Source organism: Lithobates pipiens, unplaced genomic scaffold, assembly GCF_037356315.1.
Source record: "Lithobates pipiens isolate NorthernLeopardFrog02 unplaced genomic scaffold, aLitPip1_a1.2 Scaffold_25, whole genome shotgun sequence".
Lineage (NCBI taxonomy): Eukaryota > Metazoa > Chordata > Amphibia > Anura > Ranidae > Lithobates > Lithobates pipiens.
Window position 1 is genome coordinate 93,242,184 of NW_027507787.1, and position 22,817 is coordinate 93,265,000.

Sequence of the window (22,817 nt, forward strand, 5' to 3'; positions counted from 1 at the left end):
CTCTAGTGAAGACATACAGTGCCATGAAAAAGTTGCATAATTACATAGGTGGTGAAGTTCTGCAACCATCTGAAGTTGAAGTTCCTGTACTTTGTCCCATCCCCACTCCAGAATGACCACGACCCAGCTTACATGGCACAAAGTGAGACCAAGGACGTAACAGATTCCCCTGATGTGTGAGCTGATCAATTGCTCAACAATTCATTTGCGTAAAGGATAAGACTGGCTGCTCACCTCATCAATATGTGTAACAGGATGGTCAATAAGAGTTTTTTTTTCTCTACAAGGGAGATGGGATGGACCTTGCTCCTGGTGTAGGTGGTGTACTGGTTTTTGACACCAGCATGAGAGTGGAATGCACATCTTCACAGCGGCTGTTATCTCTGTGGTTTCTTCAGAAATAGACTTTATGTGGACTTTTTAGCTATGGATGTTTAATCTGAATTTTATTGCGCTGCACTTCTGTTTGAGTGTTCCTTTTTAAGGTGTTGTGTTTTGGCCTTAAAGTGTAAGTACTCCCCCTGTTGTTTTCAGCCAAGGAAGCTGCCATCTTTGCTTCTGTTTATTCTACAACTGCCATGATGCTGCACATGTGATCAGTTATGACACCAGCCATTGGATGGTTTGACAGTTTAGTTGAGAGCACAACCAATGGGAGTGTTACATTTCCGGCACGTGCCGTAAATAAAACTGTTTTATGGATGGGTTTACTTCCGCTTTAAGTGTTCAACTTGCATTTATATTACTCAATGTTTAATTTAAGTTTTAGTATTTTTATTTGTTGCAGGACCCTTTTTGGGTTCACGTTCAGTGCACATAATTATGTGTGTTCTTTGAACTCATTATCTAGCCAGGCTGTCCCAACTGGAATGTGGAATGCATGTCAGGCAGTGCACTTATTATTCTGACACTGTTGGGTAAGTGAAATCCTGCCCAACAGTCACAAGTTTCAGCTCCACCCAGAGAGTCAGAGCAGCTGCACAGTAGCGTGTGATTGGCTAATAAACATTGAACACCAATGTAATCATAGAACTATTCTTGTCGTTACTGACACCATATTTTACTGACACTACCAATATTGTGATTATTTCCCTATTACTGATACCAACCATATTTGACTTATTTTCCTCCCACTGATACCAATGATATGGGATTTATTCTTGCTTCCACTGATACCCATAATATGGGGCTTGCTTTTTTTCCCACTGACATCAGTCATCTTATGGAAATTTGATATGAGAAAGCTTAATTTGAGAAGACCTGGTCTGCTTTAACACATAACAGAATATAACACCTAAATTAGCAATTAAATGGCTCTTCTACACCATATCATGGTTAAGATCATACTGCCAATTCATTCTGGTACCAGGGCTGTTCTTTGCTATCTATCGGAGGTTATACTAGTTACGGAAAATCTGACCTGTCTTTTGGTTGATGATCTCCTAGTTTGTAATAATCAATACTTTCTCCACTATGCCTCTTTCCTATGCCCTGTAAAATGTTGTGAACTTTTGTGGAAAAGGATATTGGGTTTTTTGGATGCATTTCATTTTCTGTAAAAATCTGTAATGTTCAATAAAAAAAATTTAACATAAGAAGCAGTTGTATGAAGTACATTCAACAATAACATGCCCACAACAAGAATAAAGTGCTTCCAAAATAAAGTGTCCACAGTGATTAAATTAAGTGTTTTTGTTGTCCTCCAATCTCTTGCAAAGTTCCAATAACCAATCTCTTCCACGTGCCAGTCCCAACGCCCAACACACTTGTTTCCTCAGGGAACCACATCCAGGACCAGTACTGCAGTTTCCTCTAGATTTACCTTAATCATATATACCACAGAAGGAATAAAACTTTACAGCTTCCTGAGTAGGAGGTAGCCTATTGGAGAGTACTATGCATCTAGGAAGGAGGAGCCGAGCATGTGACATCACGCTTCCACCGATGTGTACAAGAGTGTTGAGCTAGCTGATTTGTTACAAGAGCTTTTTACTGTTCTTGTAAGTGTATTCAATTTTGGGTTTTAATAAATAGTTAAATGGGAAAGTATCTGCCTTCTTTTGTTTCCTATGGTCCGGTTGTTGAATGTGAACACAAGGGTGAGAGATAACCGAGACTCAAGAGGAAAGAAAGCAGTTCTCCCCAGGAGCAGAGTGATATTTGATGACGGGTTTGATTATTTCTATTATGAGGTGAGCAGGTTTTTCACATGGTGTTGGGAGCACATGCAACACAAAAGGAAGGATTTATCACTGAACACTGTTGGTGGAAGATGAGATTTAGATGGTGTTATATATATATATATACACCCTATATTGTTTATTTATTTGCAAGAGAATGTACTTGTATATACATTTGTTGTGCTGCACTATATAGTTACATAGGTTGAAAAAAGACACCATCCAAAGTCCATCTAGTTCAACCAATAAAAAATAAAAATAATACAATCCACCTACAGTTGAGCCAGAGGAAGGCCAAAAACCCCAGCAAAGCATGAACCAATTTACTACAGCAGGGGAAAAATTCAATTCTGATCAACTTTTGATCTTTCTGATCAGGCCTTTTTTAAAGCAATCTACTGAGCTGCCCAGAACCACCTCTGGAGGGAGTCTATTCCAGATTTTCACAGCTCTTACTGTGAAGAAACCTTTCCTTATTTGGAGATGACATTTTTCTCTTCTAGATGTAAAGAGTGCCCCCTTGTCCTCTGTGATGACCTTAAAGTGAATAACTCCACACCAAGTTCACTATATGGACCATTTTATGTATTTGTTCATGTTGATCATATCCCCCCTTAATCTCCTCTTCTCAAGAGAGAATCGGTCCGGTCTTTGTTTCCTCGTAGCTGAGTTCCTCCATGCCTCCTATCAATTTGGTTGCCCTTCTCTGCACTTTCTCCAGTTCCCGATATCCTTTTTGAAAACTGGTGCCCAAAATTGAACTGCATATTCCAGATGAGGTCTTATTAATGATTTGTACAGGGGCAAAATTATCTCTCTCTCTCTCGTCCATACCTTTCCTAATACAAGAAAGGCCTTTGCTTGCTTTGGAAACCGCAGCTTGGCATTGCATGCTACTATTAAGCTTATGATCTATCAAGACCCCAGATCCTTTTCCACTATGGATTCCGCCAGTTGTACTCCCCCTAGTATGTATGATGCATGCATATTCTTAGCCCCCAAGTGCATATCCTTAAATTTATCAACAATAAACCTAATTTGCCACACAGTTGCCCAATTAAACAGTGCACTGAGGTCAGCTTGTCAGTTGAAGACATCCTGTAAGGACGCTATTCCACTCCATAGATTGTGTCATTGTCTGAAATGGTATTTTTAATCCCAGACCCTATATCATTTATAAAGTTATTAAAAAAAGTTATTAAAAAGTAAGGGTCCCAACACTGAACCTTGGGGTACCTCGCTGATAACCTTAGACCATTCAGAGTAAGAATCATTTACCACTATTTGTTTTTTTTTTAGCCTGTTTTCTATCCAATTACAAACTGATCTTTCCAAGCCTGTAGACGTTACCATTTCATGCAAGAACTCATCTATGTGGTCTTTTATTAAACTCTCCAGTATCTTCCCGACTATAGAAGTTAAACTAAGAGGTCTATAGTTACTTGGTAAAGACTTTGATCCCTTTTTAAATATGGCCACCACATTGGCCCTATGCCAATTCAGTGGTACTAGTCCAGTCATTATTGAGTCCTTAAATATTAGAAACAATGGCTTTGAACTGTCAGAGCTGGATGTCATCTGGTCCAGGTGCTTTATCCACCTTTATTCCGTCGAAATATTTCTGGACCATATCACTTTTGAACCATTGTGTATCATTTGTGGCTGTATCACTACCACCCCCATTATGGGCATGAGCATCCACATGCTCCTTTGTATACACAGAGCTGAAGAAAGTATTTAAAAAATAATCAGAAGTGGGTGACTGGGGACAAAGAGAAGGCAGATTTTGTTAACCACTTCCTGCCCGCCATTCATTATATGACGTCCTTGACTCTGAGTGGGGATATCTGAATGATGCCTGCAGCTACAGGCATCATTCAGATATCGTCTTTTAGAGCCAGCGATTCCTTACACCATAAAAATGATCATATTGGCTGTTCAGCTGCTTGATCGTTCTTACGGGCGGCGAGAGGGGACATCTCTCCTCCATCCGGTGCTTTTACTGAGTCATCCTTGCCATCAGTGAGTCAGAGAACGAATCCGTCGGCCCCTGGATGTTGACCATAGAGCTTGGCTTTCCGGCAGATCAGATGGTCCCCGGAGTCTCTGATTGTTCGGAGGCCGGGCGCGATGTTATGACGTCATGCCCAGCCTCTGCATTCGGGAAAAAAAACGCGCCGCCTCGGCTTTTAAAATTATGGACTATGTTTCTTCCTGCTGCCTCAACCAATACTTTAGCTATATTGACCATATCTCTACTGATTATGGACAGTATTTCTGCCTGGATTCCTTTTGCTGCTGCTGACCACATCTCTGCATGCTACCCAACGGTATCTCTGCCTGTACGAACTATGGACAGTATGCCTGCCTGGGCGATTGCTTTTGCTGTCACCGACCACATCCCTGCCCGCTGCCCGGACCGATGCTTTCCTCTGTGGCCCACTGCACTACTAAAACCACAGGTAATCTTTTGTTTACCCTTTGCTCAGCAGAATGTATTTTGGGGTGTAATTGGTATGTACATGCTATGTGACATGAAGGGCCTTCAAAAATGCAATAGGTTGTCAGGAAATTAGATGTATAATTTATGCTCCTAGAACGTCTAAAGGTGGCTACTTGGAGGTTGGGCCTCTGTATGTGTCCAGGCTGTCTAAAAGTCTCACACACACGTGGTATTGCCATACTCAGGAGGAGTAGCAGAATGTATTCTTGGGTGTAATTTATGCTATGTACATGCTATGTGTTAGAAATATCGGATAAATTGACAACTTTGTTTAAAGAAATGTTTTTTTTCCCCCAAAAACTAGTAGAAAAAAAAAAAGACATAATGCCTCATAGAATATATGTTGGGGTGTATGATTTCCAAAGTGGAGTCATTTTGTGGGCGTTTCCATTGTCCTGGTGCTCCAGGGCCTTTAAAAGCGTGATAGGTCTTAATAAACTTAGATGTGTAATTTATGCTCCTAGGATGCCTTGAAATGCTACTTACTTGGATGTTGGGCGTCTGTATGTGGCCAGGCTGTGTAAAAGTCTCACAAATGTGGTATTGCCATACTCGGGAGTAGAATGTATTGTGGGGTGTAATTTTTGCTAAGTACATGCTATGCGTTAGAATTATCATATAAATTGACAACTTTGTGTAAAAAAAAAAATTACATTTTTCTCCACAAGTTTTTGGAAAATGTGTAAAGAAAATGAAAACATGTTCAAAAGACTCATATTGCCTCAACATATACATTGGGGTGCTAGCTTTCCAAAACGGGGTAATTTTGTGGGCGTTTCCATTGTCCTGGTGCTCCAGGGCCTTCAAAAGTGTGAAAGGTTAGATAGTAAAAATTAGATGTGTAATTTATGCTCCTAGAACGCCTGGAGGTGCTACTTGGATGTTGGGCCTCTGTATGTGGCCATGCTGTGTAAAAGTATCACACGTGGTATTGCCATACTCAGGAGTAGCAGAATGTATTTTGGGGTATAATTGCAAGTATGCAAATGCTGTGTGTGAGAAATAACTTGTTAACCACTTGCCGACAAGCCGCCGTAGTTTTACTGTGGCAGAATGGCACGACTGGGCGAAACAACGTTATGTGGCCACTAGGGGCGTGCGCTGCTCGCCACTGGTGCCAATGCGAGTGCTCGGCCTTCCTGATCGCTGCTGACACACAGAGAACCGGGATCTGTGTGTGCAAACATCTCCCCTAGACATTCCCCTACCCCCTTCAGTTAGAACACAGAGAGGGAACACAATTAACCCCTTGATCTCCCCCTAGTGGTTAACCCCTTCCCTGCCAGTGACATTTTTACAGTAATCAATGCATTTTTATAGCACTGATCACTATATAAATGCCAAATGACTAAATACTTTGGATTGTCTACTTTCCAAAAAGGGGTCATGTTGGGGAGTATTTGTACTTTCCTGACTTAGTGTCTGGGTGATCAGTTTTCAATGATTGGCACCAGAGCTCATAGACTCTATAACGGGGATATGCCTCCAGCTGTTGCAAAACTACAAGTCCCATCATGCCTCTGCCTTTGGGTTTCATGCTTGTGGCTGTCAGTGTCTTGCTATGCCTCATGGGACTTGTAGTTCTGCAACAGCTGGAGGTCCGCTAATTGCATATCCCTGCTCTATAACTTTCACACAGGCTAAATAATATACACTAATTTGGGCTATTTTTACCAAAAATATGTAGCAGTATACATCTTGGCCCAAATATATGAAGAAAAATGACTTATTTGCAGAATTTTATAATATAAACAAAACTTTAGCTTTTTTCGCAAAAAAAAAAACAAAAAACCCAGCGGTGATTAAATACCACCAAAAAGGAAAAAAAAGCTCTATTTGTGTGAAAAAAAAAAAAATAATTTTGTTTGGGTACACTGAGTAATTGTTATACAAAGTGTGAGATCACTGAAAGCTGAAAATTGCTCTGGGCAGGAAGGGGGCCCTGTAATAAAGTGGTTAAAAGTTGTTTGATTTTTACTGAAAGCAACATGATTATTAATTTTGGTCCAGATTTATGTCAAAGAGACCCCGTCACAACCCTAGGCCTATTAGGATGCTATATAAATCTACTTATAAAAAATATTGCTGCGACAGCCTCTTTTTATACATTGTGTGCTTATAAAGAAGACAAAGGAGAGCAATCTTTACAAAGACCACAATTCCAAGGTTATAGAGCAGTGATGGCGAACCTTGGCACCCCAGATGTTTTGGAACTACATTTCCCACGATGCTCAGGCACTCTGCAGTGTAGTGGTGCATCATGGGAAATGTAGTTCCAAAACATCTGGGGTGCCAAGGTTCGCCATCACTGTTATAGAGAAATACTCCTGAGAGGAAACATGGAAGCTGCCATAGGTAACTTCTCATTCTGCAAATGCAAGTATTCTGAATGTTATGCTGAAGCTATGGCTTTATCAACCCACAACAGGTATGTACATGACGGCAACTGCCTTTACTCTTTTAAGAATACTTGTTCTGCTCAGTGAGTCAGTTTTGAAACCAAAGGATTAACATAAGTCAGGCAATTAGCATTTTCTGAAGGTGAGTAATGGCAGCACTCTTATTTCACTTTGGAAAGATTTACTTTAAAAAGGTAATGAAAAGGCCTTTAGGCAAAATAAGATTAAATGTTAAGTTCACCTAACACATATTTCAATGGATGCTGGTGAGTAGAAACATATCTCTCTCTCAGGGTATCTGTTGCTGTGACCCTCTTTCTGAATTCACAACTCTACCCCCAAGCTAGTGTCCACTTTGGCAAGCTACCACACTTTCCTGGCGTTTACTCAGTTTTATAAAATCACTGTCCCCCACAAGACAATGTTCATACCTGATGATTGGTTGATAGCCCAAGCCCAAGCACTGGTACATGGGTCACATACTTCTTCATTCCCAGAATAATTCACACCATTAAAGCAATAGAGTGTTGAGGAGATGAGAAAGTGTGGATGGAAGAGTATACCTTTCTGGGGAGGCACTGTCTTGAATGGGCAAAGTGACAGTGGCTCTTTATGTATCTTCCTTCCATTTACACCAGGGATATGCAATTAGCGGACCTCCAGCAGTTGCAGAACTACAATTCCCATGAGGCATAGCAAGACTCTGACAGCCACAAGCATGACACCCAGAGGCAGAGGCATGATGGGACTTGTAGTTTTGTAACAGCTGGAGGTCCGCTAATTGCATATCCCTGATTTACACTTTGAAGCAATCATGGAAAAGGTCTATAGGAAGAGGCTGCTGTGTAATGGGCAGAGCTGGGAACACAGTTGTGGTTGGAAAGCTGGCCAGATACTGATTGAAATTCAGCCAGTTCAGTACGGACTAGCTGAATTTTGGTCAGTGTGTGGCCATCCCTACTCAACAGAAGTGGATCAAACAATTGGCCTTCTGATGAAGTGACTTTTTATGAAAATCTTTCCAGATCAGACAGCATTTAATACATCACAGTGCTTCTAACCCTTCACCATTGTCTTCAAAACTAAAATGAGTTTTGCCTAAATTTGGGCTTTAAAGCATACCTGTGCTGGGCCCATGCAGATCAAAGCAGAAAGTTTTCTTTAAAGCATATCTAAACTCTCCTAAAAATCAAATTTATTGAAGCTTAAAAATCCTTAGATGTGGTGACTGCATCAGTTTTATAATTTTTAGGCTTTACTCCCCTTTATTTTGACCTGATGATCAAGCTAGTAAAAAACGTCATGTCTTAGCTACACTCTATGGCGGGACAACTGAGCTACACTTGGACAGTAGCATTCTCAACTGACAGAGAGGGTGGTGTTAGATTCAGTAGTAAACGGTTGAGAAGGTAGTGTTAGGTAGATTCAGTAGCAAATGGTGGAGAGGGTAGTATTAGATTCACTAGCAAAAGTTCAAAAGCCGTTGGTGTTGAATAATTTGTCTCAACTCTGTAACTGCCACTTTTGCTGGACAGCTTGGTCTGTTAGAGGAAGTTGAAATATAGCAGACTTATTGGCTGGATCACTATGTAAAAAGAAAGAAACAAATCCTAAAAAAGAGTAAGTAATGCAGCCACTACCTTTATGGATTGGTAACCTGAAATATATACATTTTTTGCTTTCAAGTTTAGATATGCTTTAGGGTCCTCTCCCAAGCAACACATACATCACTTTTATTCATTCTGTTCAACCACCAGGAGTTATCACCTTGTTCAACTGGATATGGGAGAGTCAGTGACTTGTTACTCTGCCTGTCATGTGTCAACACTAGTGCTTGGGGATTGGCCTAGTGCTGTCACATAGGGATGGGGAGGCTACACAGCCCTGTGTGTGTACTACTGATTGGAGTGACTTGATATGGAGGAGTCAGTGACTTGTTATTGTACCTGTCATGTGACAGCCCTGTGTGTTTATGATTGGAGTGACTTGGAGTTTAAGCTGGGTACACCCGGGCTATAAATCGGCCGAAAACAGTCTTCGGGAACCGGCCAACTTTCACCCGTGTGTACAGCTCCTCATCCAACGGAAGTGGATGAACGGGGGGGGGGGAGGGGGGGGCATTAGGGTCAGTCCCGCTGTCAGAACACAATAGCTCAGTGGAGAGATCGCCGCACAAACATAATATTTGTTAACACGGGATCTGTAATTTTTTTTTTTTCATTCACTCCACTGCAATGAATGAAAAAAAAGATATCCGGTGTGTACCCAGAATTACAAAGAGCATCCTTTTTTTGATTCCAGGAGCTGAATGGCGTGAGGTGAAGCATGTTCTTCAGGGGACAGGGGCATTAAAGTGAACCTGTTTCATTTGCCAGATTCACTTTATAGCAAATTCCAAAACCTTGTACGATTCCATAATAAATTCTCACACAGAGCTCACGTTGAACAATATCTACAGGAAAACAAGTAAAGTCAGTCTCTCTCTACCAGCAAGTAAAACATTCAAAACAAGGAAAACAAATCTAATTTTTTTTCAAGTTTAAAAAGTGAACAGGAAGAATAAGTGCAAGAGGTCACGTGTAGAGTGATAACAGTGCATAGTGCAAAACAAAAAGGACTGCAAATCCTATGATCACTATTCGTGCAAAACAAGATGCAAAGAGCAGGTGTACAAAGAAAAGCACATGGCTGACTGTTACAGTGCAATGGGAGTTGTAAGGGCAAAATGCCTGAAATTATCTAAAAGAAAAAGCGGTACCCTTGCCAACTGCTTAGCTTTTGATTTTTGTTAACCTGCTATAAAACAATGAATTATAGATGTCAATTGGATGCTGTGGGCAAAACTACTCTTCGGGTACTTCAGAGGCCTAGTCCTCCCGAAACTCATGAAAGAACTACTAGTTACATTCAGGAAGTGAACTTGCTGTACCCGGGTTCCCAGCTCCTCCCACCTGCAAGAACTGCACTGCCTGGACTACAAGGCAGTGGAGGTTTTCCTATTTATCTGACATAATGAAAAAACAAAGTAAGCAACAAGACTCTCGCCAGTGGCGCTACTGTGTTTTGAATTTAATAGTAAGCTTTCGCCACTAAAATACCCAGGATATATAAGAGGCTGATGGGGGATTTAACCAGCTAGTACCTGCTCAAAATGAATATATATATATTTTACCGGATGGACTGACCCCTTCATGGAATCAACTTTTAAACATTTAATCTTTAATATACATCTGAATATGATCTGCTTAAAATTTGTATCATTTCAAAAACTTTGCCCCTTATGTATTTTTTTTAAATAGAGATGTTCAGATTTTTTTGCTTCATAATACTAAACAGTGATTGCGCTCTACTGTTCCTCACTCTCAATAAAAGTGCATCAGTCCGCGCAGACTGATGAGAAACTAAAGGCTTTGTGCAGTTAACGGATCTCATCTCCACAGTCATGGAACATGATAGCTAACTGGGCTCCTATACAGGTAGCTGCTAGAGGTAGAAACCTAGAAACTGCACATGAAATGCAAAATATAAAACAGCAAGCATGTGAAAACAAGTCTAATCAAAAATAACTTTCAGGTAAATGTTACAAGGAGGTGTTAAAATTTGTACCCAATGAAAATACAAGGCTTTTTCCCTTTTAGAGCAAGAGGCCCATGGTGTCCTGAGCTATGAGCACTGCACAATAACAGCTGTATTTGTGAAGGACAGGAGAGTGCTTAGTGTACAGTGGACTGGTGCAAACAAGTGAAAGTCAACCAACAATTACAGGTGGAAGCAAGCAAACAGAGCATTTAGTGACTGGACACAAGCTGAAAGAAAACAATTTTAGATATTAAACTGCCCTCTGAACATCACACTAAAGTGCAAAGATTTACTCACCCAAAACTACCAACTTAGTTCTAAGAGGAGGAGGATTAAAGAATAAACGTGCTTGTAAAATAAACATGCTATATGGACCCACTGCATCAAACTTCCCTACTCTAACACAGTTCTTGGGTGGAGACGAAATATGCTCCCATTGCTCAGGTATACATCAGTTAGGACAGAGAACACTGGCTGTCTGCTCTCCAGCTGGGTGTACACAGTACGACTTTTTTCCTTTAGGACAGTTTAGGTAAAAGGCATGTGACCCTTTTAGGGGTTTTTCCCTCGCTTCCACAGTCCTTGTGACACCCATCGAAGAAACAGGAGGAGTTTGGGTGGTTGTCACTGGCAACAACAGCATTAAAAATGTCAGAGGTTCGAACGTTTGTATCTCTCCAATAGTCATAGAAAGAATTTTGACTTAACCTGTAAAGTTGATATCTTGGATTACAGTACAGGACACAGGTTGCAGTACAGTACAGGACACAGCTGCCATAACCCCGGTATCCTCTACTTCAGTGGGCGGTCTGCTTCAAGATAAAAGTGGTCTCTGTGGCGGTTTCGCTGCGAGATCACTTTTAACTGCGGCGGGAGAGGCTGTTCTGGTGCCCTCCGCTGCAGTGGCAATCGGATCCTTTCCCTAGCCTGACATGGAGACGAGTGAGGGGAAGATGGCCATCACCCATCTCCATATCATTGCAGGGCGGAAGCGACGTCAAAACGTCACTTCCGCCCATAGCTCTTAAAGGGCCTTTTTTTTTTTAAATGACAAAAATTTTTTTTTACATTTTTTATGGGCAGCACAGTGGTGTAGCGGTTAGCACTCTCACCTAGCAGTAAGAAGGGTCGCTGGTTCGAATCCCAACCACGACACTACCTGCCTGGAGTTTGCATGTTCTCCCTGTGCCTGCGTGGGTTTCCTCTGGGTATTCCAGTTTCCTCCCACACTCCAAAGACATGCAGGTAGGTTAATTGGCTTCTGTCCAAAATTGGCCTTAGTATATGAATGGGGACCTTGGATTGTGGGCTCCTTGAGGCTGAGGACTGATGTGAGTGTGCAATGTACAGGGATAGGGACAATTGTAGACTCTCACTCAGGTTGAACTGGATGGACTGGTGTCTTTATTCAACCTTACAAACTATGACAATTGCATTTTAGTGTAAATATGAGATCTGAGGTCTTTTTGACCCCAGATCTCATATTTAAGAGGTCCTGTCATGCTTTTTTTATTATTACAAGGGATTACATCCCTTGTAATAGGAATAAAAGTGATAATTTTTTTGTTTAAAAGAACGGTGTAAAAATAAAAGGTAAAATAAATAAGGAAAAATAAAATTTTTTTTAAACATGCCTTGTTCCGACGAGCTCACGTGCAGAAGCGAACGCATACGTGAGTAGCGCCCACATATGAAACCAGTGTTCAAACCACACATGTGAGGTATTGACACGAGAGCGAGAGAAATAATTCTAGCCCTAGACCAAAAATAGCAGGTGCGCTGATCAAGTTTTATATATAGCTGCTGCTCTCTATGGATCCCCTAGGTGGCAGGAACACATCTAGACAAAACACAAAAGAAGAGAGCGCAAAGCCTCCCTAAAATAACTTGGATTTAATGTGGTAAAATGAAAAACACAATGGCCAAACTCACATTGTGTGACAATAGATACAGCAAAATTATTCCAATCTTGCCGCACTCATATAAACACCTCAAAATCCCAACAGGAGAAGGGGGAGTCGTGGACTTCAACCCAGCTGCAAGGATCCTGGCAGCACATCCAAGGCTATCCACCACCACACTCGACAGTGCAGATCCTAATGCGCATACACAGTGGAATCCTTATGCTGTATCTATCGTCACACAATGCGAGTTTGACCATTGTAATGTTTTTAACTTTACCATATTAAAGCCGAGTTACACTAGGGCGGCTTTGCGCTCTCTTCTTTTGTGTTTTGTTTAACAAAGTATAGCACCTGTGGAGTGATCTAACATCTGGTCATCCACCTGAGACTAAGCTCTGAGTGGTCAAGTTTTACCACCAGGTTTGAAACTTTTACACTGTAAAGTGAATATATTCCAAACACAGTCTCGGTTTTTACAGCAATAGTCAGAAATACAGGGTGACCCTGTCTTCTCACTACATGTTGCTGGATCTGTATAGTGTCCAGGCTTCGACCGCCAGAGTGAGCATACTCTCCCGGAGAGGTCTTCAGGGTCTGGGTTCCATATGGTTGGACCATGGTCCTGGACCTATATAACACCCTGCAGCTAACTACATGCATTGAATAAAGAGCCAAGGCGTCCAAAACAATATTAAAGTCCTTCCCCACAGAGTGAGGGCAAAATATGGCTTCCATTGTATTATCAAATTTTCACTCATCTGAATGCACGGTCTCTATAATTTTACTAGAAGACAGTGAAGTTGACTGAAGACTTCGAAGAGAAAGTAATGAATGAATGAATGAAATACTTATATAGCGCGCAATGCGAACTGAATCGCCTCTAGGCGCTGTGGCGAGCTTTGATCATCTGCTAAAAGAGGAAGGTCTTGAGTTTTTTCCTAAAAGCCAGGTGATAGCTAGTTAAGCTAAGAATGATTTCTCCTTAAGGTAGAAGAGGTCCATCAGATAGGACACTAGTAAAAAAAAAAACAAAGGACTCATAGAATGGGGTAGGATTATAGGGGGAAAACCCCAGGGGAATGTCAAAGCTTTTTCAATATCTAATTACCTGAAGGTACTAGCTTATAACCCAGGGTCTATGAATACTCAGCCTTTGTCCTGTACTGTAAGATTAAGATATGTTGTTTTATCTCCATCCCCAACAGAGAATCTTCCAATCACTTCCTGTCCTAATAAAAAGTAAGGTGGATTCTCCCCACAGTAAGGGCACAAGGGAGAACAAAATCCTGACAGAGGTTATAACCCTTTCTAACTTTATCCAAACCAAAATAAAAACTTGGCTGGAGTTGGGTCTTATAGCCTGTTGTGGTCAAAGGGGAGGTAATCACTGGCCAGTTTCACACAACTTGGAGGCAATGGGAGTATATTTTGTCTCATTGGGTGGTTTGTGCTATTCCATTCTAATCAGAAAAGAGGCCAGAGGTCAATTATAAATGAAAGGTTGTTAGACTTTAAATACATAAAATCATACCAGTCTCCATAGCATCAGAGACAGATTATAGTAGAATGGTGCAAAGTAGAAGGTTTGCAACCCCCATCCCTTTAATTGACTTTGGGAAGGACTGCAATGGACCAAGAAAAAGCCCCCTCATCTATATCCCCTGTACTGGCATGCTCCATCAGACACCAGCTGCCTACAAGCCAGGCCCTAATCTCCTGCTTATTACTCTTTTGCGGATGATCCAGCTCTGCATCACACTATAATAATTTGCCACCACAATATTACTTCTGTAATCTTCTTTACCTGACAGAGCAACAGAACGTTTATTACTGAAGTCAGAAATCCTCACACAGGTCTGCCAGACAATGTGAAAACAGAACTGGGGAAAGGAAGTCAGAGAAACAAACATTAGAGAGCAGTGGGGTTTAGAGGGAAAAACCTCCACCACATGATCCCATTACCTTCTGCTTAGAACTAAATTATGAGTTTTGGGTTGAGCTCACCTCTAATGGGGTATTCTAGAGTAAACTAAAACTTGACCTCTGTTGTAGACTCCACCATGGATATAGTAGGTTACCTTCATTTTAACTCCACTTTTCTAAAAACCAACTGATTTTCATGGCCAACTACTGAGCTCAAGCAGCATTATTATACCCTGTAGATATAAATACCAAGTTAAGGCGCCCCTATTTTGTTCTTAAGAGGTGCAGTAAGGGGAAATATATCTCTCTAAAGCCAAAGACATACCCAATTCCTGATCACTCAACACCCCCAGATCTACTGACACGTGCCAACTTTTCAACAACGCGCTGCTTGTCGTCAAGAGGATCTGACCATTTTAAGGTAAAATGTTGGGATGGAATGAAGTACAGGGTGGTCCATTCATCTTACTACATGGAAGGGTCCAATTTTTTTTTTTTTATTACAACCTGGAATATCCCTTTAAAGGATAAGTTCACCTTGATAAAAAATTATAAATGCACATTTTTTTTTGTAGGTAAAAAAATGTGCATTTACAATTTTTTTTTTGTTGGAGCCTGGAAAGCATTGCACCTGTGATTAGAAGATTGCAAGTCCAGGCTCCTGCAGACTGTCAGTGTAAACTGTCTGCTCGTACCTTGTAGGGGCAGGCAGTTACACAATGACAGAAAGAATCAATGAACTACCTAGAGCTTTCAACAGTGCCCTAGTAGTTCATTGAAGACTACAAGCAATCAGCAGCAAAGGCTGCTGATTCTGTGTAGTTCATTCATTGACAGAACTCTCCTTTTTAAATAGTGACAGCAGGTGTGGGGAAAAGATCCCCTGCCTGCTGTCATAGGGAGGGGGAGGAAAGAGCAGCTGCAGGAGTGGGAACATGTTCCACCCCAAAAACGGGTGGAACACACAACGTGTTCCCAAAGGTGAACTCATCCTTTAAGAAGTGGGAAGGGCTGGTAATTCACAGATTACAAGAGAGACCGCAAGCAGCGCTCCAAGCAACACCAGCAGCTTTGCTTGGGGGACAGGGCTCCATATGAGACAGAACAGCTCAGTTTTATTCTTTAAACATATTATATACAGTGAAAGTGCAGGGCACAGCACCCATAGAGAGGAAAAGGAGACATGATGGGGCATAGAGAAAAAGGAAATTAAACAAACAAAAAAAAGAGTTAACAAAGGACAGAATAGATTAAAAAAACATGATTTAGAGGAAAGCATAACTGGTTAATGGTCAGAATTATGAAAAAGTCAGAGAAGTCAAAGAAAAATGTTGATGGCCCCAGATGGGTCAGATCTTTGTGCCTGGTCATAGCCTATGCTGATATTACATGGAAAGAGAGAGAAAGCATTGGTAGAGTGAGACAGCCAGCCAGCTGGGAGGGGAACAAGGAAACAGTCTAGGTGCTGTGCAGAGGGATCAGATTCTCCCTTCTAAGGTCCTGCAGAGTCCGCATCCTCAATAGGAACCTGTGTGTTAGAAGCCAGTCCTCCTGCTGACTGCGTAGAGCAAGCCACTAAAATCTTAGAGCTGGAGGTGGTGTAGATGGTCTGGGGTGGTGCTGGCTCTTCCTGGGCCTCTGTGGTGGCTGCATCGGAAGCGACAGAAGCCACAAGAGCCATGGGGGCATCAAGAGCCATGGGAGCCCCAGGAACCAAGGCAGCCGGGGTCTCTGGCAGCAGCAGTTCATTGTTGGCGGTGATGAGAGCGCCAGAGTTGGCCGCCAAGGCTTCGGCTAATAGGATCTCAGGATGGCTCTTGGCCTTGTGGGCAACAACACTGTCCTTCTTCTCGAACTTCTTCCCACAGATGCCACAGGAGAACTGATAGAAGGAATCAGCGTCATGTTTCTTCATGTGCCAATTCAAGGAGGCCTTCTGTCTGCAAGTGAACCCGCAGAACTCACATCTAGAATGAGGGGAAGGAGCAAAAAAAGATTGGTAAGTGAAGGCCAAGGGAAGACTGCAACACATCAAGATGGGATTTCAGCACTCACTGTAAGGGCTTTTCTCCTGTATGGATCATGCGGTGCACAGCCAGGTTGTGAGAGCTCTTAAATGCTCGGGCACAGTATTCACAGATATAATCTCGCTGGTCTAAGAACAAAGATAGAAACAGAAATTAAAGTGGTCTCTCCAACAAACAGACAAGAGACACCTTATGCTAGGTAAAGCTATCCCTCTATGTCTACAGTAATATGTATTTTGATATTCTTTTTTAACCACTTGCTTACTGAGCACTTAAACCCTCCTCCTGCCCAGACCAATGTTCAGCTTTCAGCGCTGATGCACTTTGAATGACAATTGCGCGGTCATACAACACTGTACCCAAATGAAATTTTTATCATTTTTTCCCCCACAAATAGAGCTTTCTTTTGCTGGTATTTAGTTACAGCTGGGAGTTTTATTTTTTTCTAAACAAACAAAAAAATGCAAAATAAAAAAAAATAAAAAATCATGTTTCATAGTTTGTTATAAAATTTTGCAAACAGGTAATTTTTCTCCTTCATTGAAATGCACTGATGAGGCAGCACTGGGGGGCACCGATAGGCTGCACTGGTGGGCACTGATAGGCTGCACTGGTGGGCACTGATAGGCACAGTTAAGGCGGCACTAATAGGCACAGATAAAGTGGCACCGATAGGCACAGATAAGGCAGCACTGAAGGGCAAAGATGGGCACAGATAAGATGGCACCGATGGGTGGCACTAAGGGGCACTGATACGTACCACTGATAGATGGGACTGATGGGCACTGATAGGTGGCACTGATAGGCGGCTCTGATAGGTGGCACTGATGGGCACTGATGGGCGGCACTGATAGATGGCACTGATGGGCACGGATATGTGGCACTGGGGTGCAGCACTGTTGTTGAGGCAGATTGTGGGCACTGATAGGTGGCACTGATGGGTGGCACTTTTTTTATTATATAGGTGGCACTGTCAGGGGGCAGGTGGGCACTGATACGCTGGCCGTGATGGGGACTGATGTATAGAACTTGAAGGTTCAACTTTAACCACTTGCCGACTGCCTCACACAGATATACTGCGGCAGAATGGCATCGCGCCACCCCGGGGCTTGAGGCGGTCGGCGTCGTTCCAGGAGCGATCCGTGCTGAGGGGGAGGCCACTGATTCATGGCCACTCCCTCGCAATCACTACCGGCAAATGAGAATCTTCCTCTGCTTCTGAACTGTAAAAAGAAGCAGAGGAGAGATGTCATCGCTCCTCGTGAAGCCTTTTTTTTCCGGCTTCCAAGAAGAGAAGACATCAAGTGAGTTTGCACAAACACTACACTAACAGTAGAACACGCAGGCACACTTTTCACCCCCCTTGCACCCCCTGTCACAGTGACACCAATATCATTTTTTTTTTTTTTTACCGATTACTGCATTGGTGTCATTTGTGACTGTTATAAGTGCTAGGGCAGATAGTGTTAGGCCCCTTTAGGTCTAGGGTACCCCCTAACCCCCCCAATAAAGGTTTAACCCCTTGATCACCCCCCGTCGCCAGTGTCACTAAGCAATCTTTTTTTCTGATCGCCATATTAGTGTCACAGGTGGCGCTAGTTAGGCAGTAAGTATTTAGGTTCGCCGTCAGCTTTTTATAGCATCAGGTATCCCCATATACTACCTAGTAAAGGTTTTAACCCCCTTATTGCCCCCTATTTAACCCTTTCACCAGTGATCACCGTATAACAGTTAACGGTGACGCTGGTTAGTTTGTTTTTTATAGTGTCAAGGCACCCGCCGTTTATTACCTAATAAAGGTTTAACCCCATGATCGCCCGGTGGGTGATATAAGTTAGGTTTTAGGGTCAGATAGGGTCTGCGTCGCCCCAGGCAGAGTCAGGTTAGTGCCAGTACCGCTAACACCCATGCTCGCAGCATACACTTCCCTTGGTGGTATAGTATCTGAATGGATCAATATCTGATCAGGTTTATACTAACATCCCCAGCAGTTTAGGGTTCCCAAAAACGCACTGCCACAAAACACTAAACACACATAACTGCAGCGTTTGCAGAGTCAGGCCTGATCCCTGCAATCGCAAACAGTTTTTTTAGTAGCGTTTTGATACAGTTGCTAACAGTCAGGAGCTTTTTTTACCTGTGAGTCTCACTAGTGTACCACTAAATTTAGAGCCCAAAATGGCAAATCGAAAGTACACTAGTGAAGAGGACTACATGTGTCTGAGTATGACAGATAGTGAAGAGGAAGTCACTCATCTGTCAGATTCAGAATACGATCCTGTAGACGACAGCGGCTACATGACAGATAGCTCTGACGACAGAGTTGTGGTCCCTGCTAAGGTCAGGTGTATTAGACCCCGATCATCTTCTTCTGTCGTTGAGGTGCAAGAAATGCAGGTCCCTCATATGGAGCAGAGAAGTACTAGTGCCATTCATCCTTCTGGTGAACTGGCAAGCACCAGCGGCCTAGTACACCCTGGTCATAATCAAACCAGCACTGCAGTATCACGTGGTGACGTGGCGAGTCCCACAAGTCCAGTTCAAAATGGCGAGGTGGCAAGCACAAGTAGTGTCCCGCTGCCACCAAGAAGAAGACAAACACAGGCCCGTCGTGCCCATCCTGCTGCATTCGCCAATCCTAATTGGGAACCCACCACTTCTGCAGCACCCATACTTCCCCCATTCACTGGCCAACTCGGCATTCAGGTGGAAACATTTGATTTTTCGTCACTTGATTTTTATTCACTGTTTTTCACCGAAGATCTCTATAGATCTATTGTGGACCAAAGCAATTTATACTCTGGTCAACACATTGCCACTATTCCCCAGTCCTCCCTTGCCAGATATTGGAAACCAATTACAGTTTCCGAATTTAAGCTCTTTCTGGGCCTAGCACTCCGCATAACTAAAAAGAGTGAGTTGCAGTCATATTGGTCCACTGACCCAATTCACCATATGCCCGCTCTCTGTGTTCTCTGCCTCCATGACCAGGGCACGATCTGAGCAGATTTTGCGGTTCATGAATTTCAACAACAATGAACTTTGTTGTCCTCATGGAGACCCTGGATACGATCGGCTCTACAAAATTCATCCCCTCGTAAACCACTTCAACCAACGTTTTGCAGACTTGTTTACTCCCCATCAAGTTGTCTGCATTGATGAGTCCCTGATTAAGTTTTCTGGCCGCTTGTCATTCAAACAGTACCTTCCCAGCAAGCGTGCCAGATACGGGGTCAAGATGTATAAGCTCTGTGACAGGGCCACAAAGATAGTCACGTAGAGCTGACAATCTGCACTGACTACATAGAAAGTGCTGACAAGGTTGTGTGGGACTTGGTGTCCCCCTTATTCGCAAAGGGGTACCACTTGTACGTGAACAATAATTACATGAGCATGATGCTTTTTAGTCACTTGTTTGATCATCAGATTGAAGCATGTGACCCTGTGCGACCTAATCGCCGGGTCTTTCCCCAGCAGCTTGTAGATTCCCGTCTTAGGCTGGGGGAGAGAGCCTGATTGAAGTATAATAACTTGCTCGCTATGAAGTGGAGGGATAATAAGAATGCTTTCGTTCTTACCTCCCTTCATGCAGACATGACGGTCCAAATTACTACGGCGACTGGTGTTGTGAAGAAACCCCTCTGTGTCCACAAATATAGCCTTAACATGGGAGGGGTATACCTCAACGACCAGTTGTTGGCGCCGTACCTAGTTTACCATAAGGCCAGACGCTGGTACAAGAAAGTGTCTGTTTATTTAAATTGGCTTTGCAGAACACTCAAGTGCTATACAGAGCTTTAAGGATGGACTGGATCCTTCCTTAAATTCCAGGGAGAGATTGTCAGAGCCCTTCTGTTTCCAGACATGCTCCACCTCACCTCCCCAGTCCAAATGCAGTAAGCCGGCTGCATGAGAGGAATTTTCCTTATGTCCTCCCGAGTACCCCTACCCAACGATCCCCCAAAAGAAGATGTCGTGTCTGCAGCAAGCGTATATATAGGCATGACACCCACTATTATTGTCCCTCCTGGTCTTTGCATTGGTGAATGTTTTGAACGCTACTATACACTAGTTGAGTATTAGCGTAGGGTACAGCACTGCACAGACTAAGCACACTTTCACAGGGTCTCCCAAGACGCCATAGCTTTTTGACAGACCTGAACCTGGAACCGTTATAAAAATTATATTTACAAAAAATTTTTACACTTTTTTTTACTGTTCTCTCTCTCTCTCTCTCTCTATTGTTCTGCTCTTTTTTACTGTATTCTATTCTGCAATGTTTTATTGTTATTATGTTTTATCATGTTTGCTTTTCAGGTATGCAATTTTTTTTATACTTTTACTGTGTTTTATTGTTACCTTTTTTTGTTTTCAGGTAGGCCATTCAGCTGCAGCGCAGATTTATTTATCCTGACAGCAACAGCGTTTGCTTCCACGATACATAAAGCCGTGACTCCAGCGCTGTCGGAGGCGATTTCACCACCACAGTTTAAAAAAAGAGCATAGATGCTGAAGCATAGGGAGAGCAGGGGCAAAGGAGCGATTTGCGCCTAACTTTTGCGGCGGATGCCCCCATGCTTCGGCATATATATATTTTAGGCACAGACTGCGTTAAAAAATGATTTATTTTTAACTTTTTTTTTTGTATTTGCTTTGCAGGTATGGTATGTCTTATTGTTATACTGTAATGTCACTTTGTTTTATTGTTAACCATCATTTGCTTAGCAGGTACGCCATTCGGCTGCAGCATGGAGGCAGCAGGGGCGGAGGAGCGATTTGCTCCTAACTTTTGTGGCGGATGCCCCCATGCTTCGGCATATATATATTTTAGGCACAGACTGCGTTAAAAAATGATTTATATTTTACTTTTTTTTTGTATTTACTTTACAGGTATGGTATGTCTAAGCCCTTGTACACACGGTAGGAGATTCCGACAACCAAATCCGATCGGACAAAGTTGTCGGAAAATCTGATCGTTCAGAACGTGATGACGTTATTTCGTTACGATGGGACTACGTTCAGGCTAGTAGCCAATAGCTTTGATGTAGGAATTTGATCTGAGCATGCGTGGCACTTGGTCCGATCGGAATTCTCTACACATGATCAGAGTATGTCCGATCGGACCAGTTTGTCGGAAAAGATTTCCATGCAAGTTGGAAAATTTGGTCCAACGGATATTCAGACGGAAACAGTCTGATGCATACCACACACAGTCGGATTATCCGACAAAACGGTCCGATAGGACACATTCCGACGGATTCTCCGACCGTGTGTACAAGGGCTTACTGTTATACTGTAATGTCACTTTGTTTTATTGTTAACCATCATTTGCTTAGCAGGTACGCCATTCGGCTGCAGCATGGGGGCAGCAGGGGTGGAGGAGCGATTTGCTCCTAACCTTTGGGGCGGATGCCCCCATGCCTCTGACCAAGCTGGATAAATATCGCCATGAGGGACGAGAACAGGCGGAGGAAGATGGCGTCGCTCCCATTCAGGAAGCAGAAGAGCTACCCTCCGGAGACACTGCCAGAATCCTCGAGGCTGTCTCCCTGTGCCAAACTACCCTCACTTCTAAAATAGAGGAGATGAAGGTCGACATCTCTCTCATCCACCAGGACATCCACAAATTGAGGAAGAAAGCAACAGACTGAACGCAGGGTAGGTCACATGGAGGCTGAAATCCCACCATTGCAAGTGACCACTGAATGGCTGCAGCATCAGCTCAGTGTCATCTTAAGTAAGCAGGATGACATGGAGAACAGACTCTGCAGATGCAATCTCCAATTTGTGGGTCTGTCCGAGAGAGCAGAGGGCTCTGAACCCCCCACATCTCTTGAGAACCTGCTTATAAAAACTTTCAGCAGAGAGGCCTTCTCTACAGCGTTCGCGGTGGAGCGTGCTCATCGCCTGGCTGCTTGCCCTCCGCCGCCCCTCCCCCCTGCACCTTTATTGCAAAGCTTCAAAACTACCATGACCGAGACACTGTTCTGCACCTAACCGGCAAGAGAGGCAACATTCCATTCGGCAATGTGAACGTCGCTGTGTTCCCGGATTTCTCCCCTGAAATACAAAAGAGGGTACAGTTCGCCGAGGCTAAGAGACAACTCTGTATCCACCACCTAACCTATGCAATGCTGTTTCCAGTGAGGCTCCGCATCGTCTTTGATGGCAAGGCCCAATCCTTTGAAGATCCCACTGCAGTCCTGTCATGGCTGGCCCTGCACCTGCCTAGGTCTCCAATCAACTCCCCTCTTCCTCCGCATGTGAATAGGTCCTCTCAGGTCCCCTACAGTTTTGGCTCC

General features: G+C 43.0%; 1 protein-coding gene across 2 annotated transcripts in view; it reads right to left on the reverse strand.

The window, feature by feature from the left end:
* Window positions 1-15,583: 15,583 nt before the first annotated feature.
* Window positions 15,584-22,817, reverse strand: part of ZFP91 (ZFP91 zinc finger protein, atypical E3 ubiquitin ligase) — a 124,302-nt gene continuing 117,068 nt past the window's right edge. For both annotated transcript variants that reach the window (XM_077454705.1, XM_077454704.1), the window contains 2 exons: window positions 16,544-16,643; window positions 15,584-16,455 (listed from right to left, as the gene is read on the reverse strand). In XM_077454705.1, coding sequence (XP_077310831.1) covers window positions 15,981-16,455; window positions 16,544-16,643 — 575 coding nt within the window. In that variant the 3' untranslated portion in view covers window positions 15,584-15,980. The remainder of the gene's footprint in view (window positions 16,456-16,543; window positions 16,644-22,817) is intronic.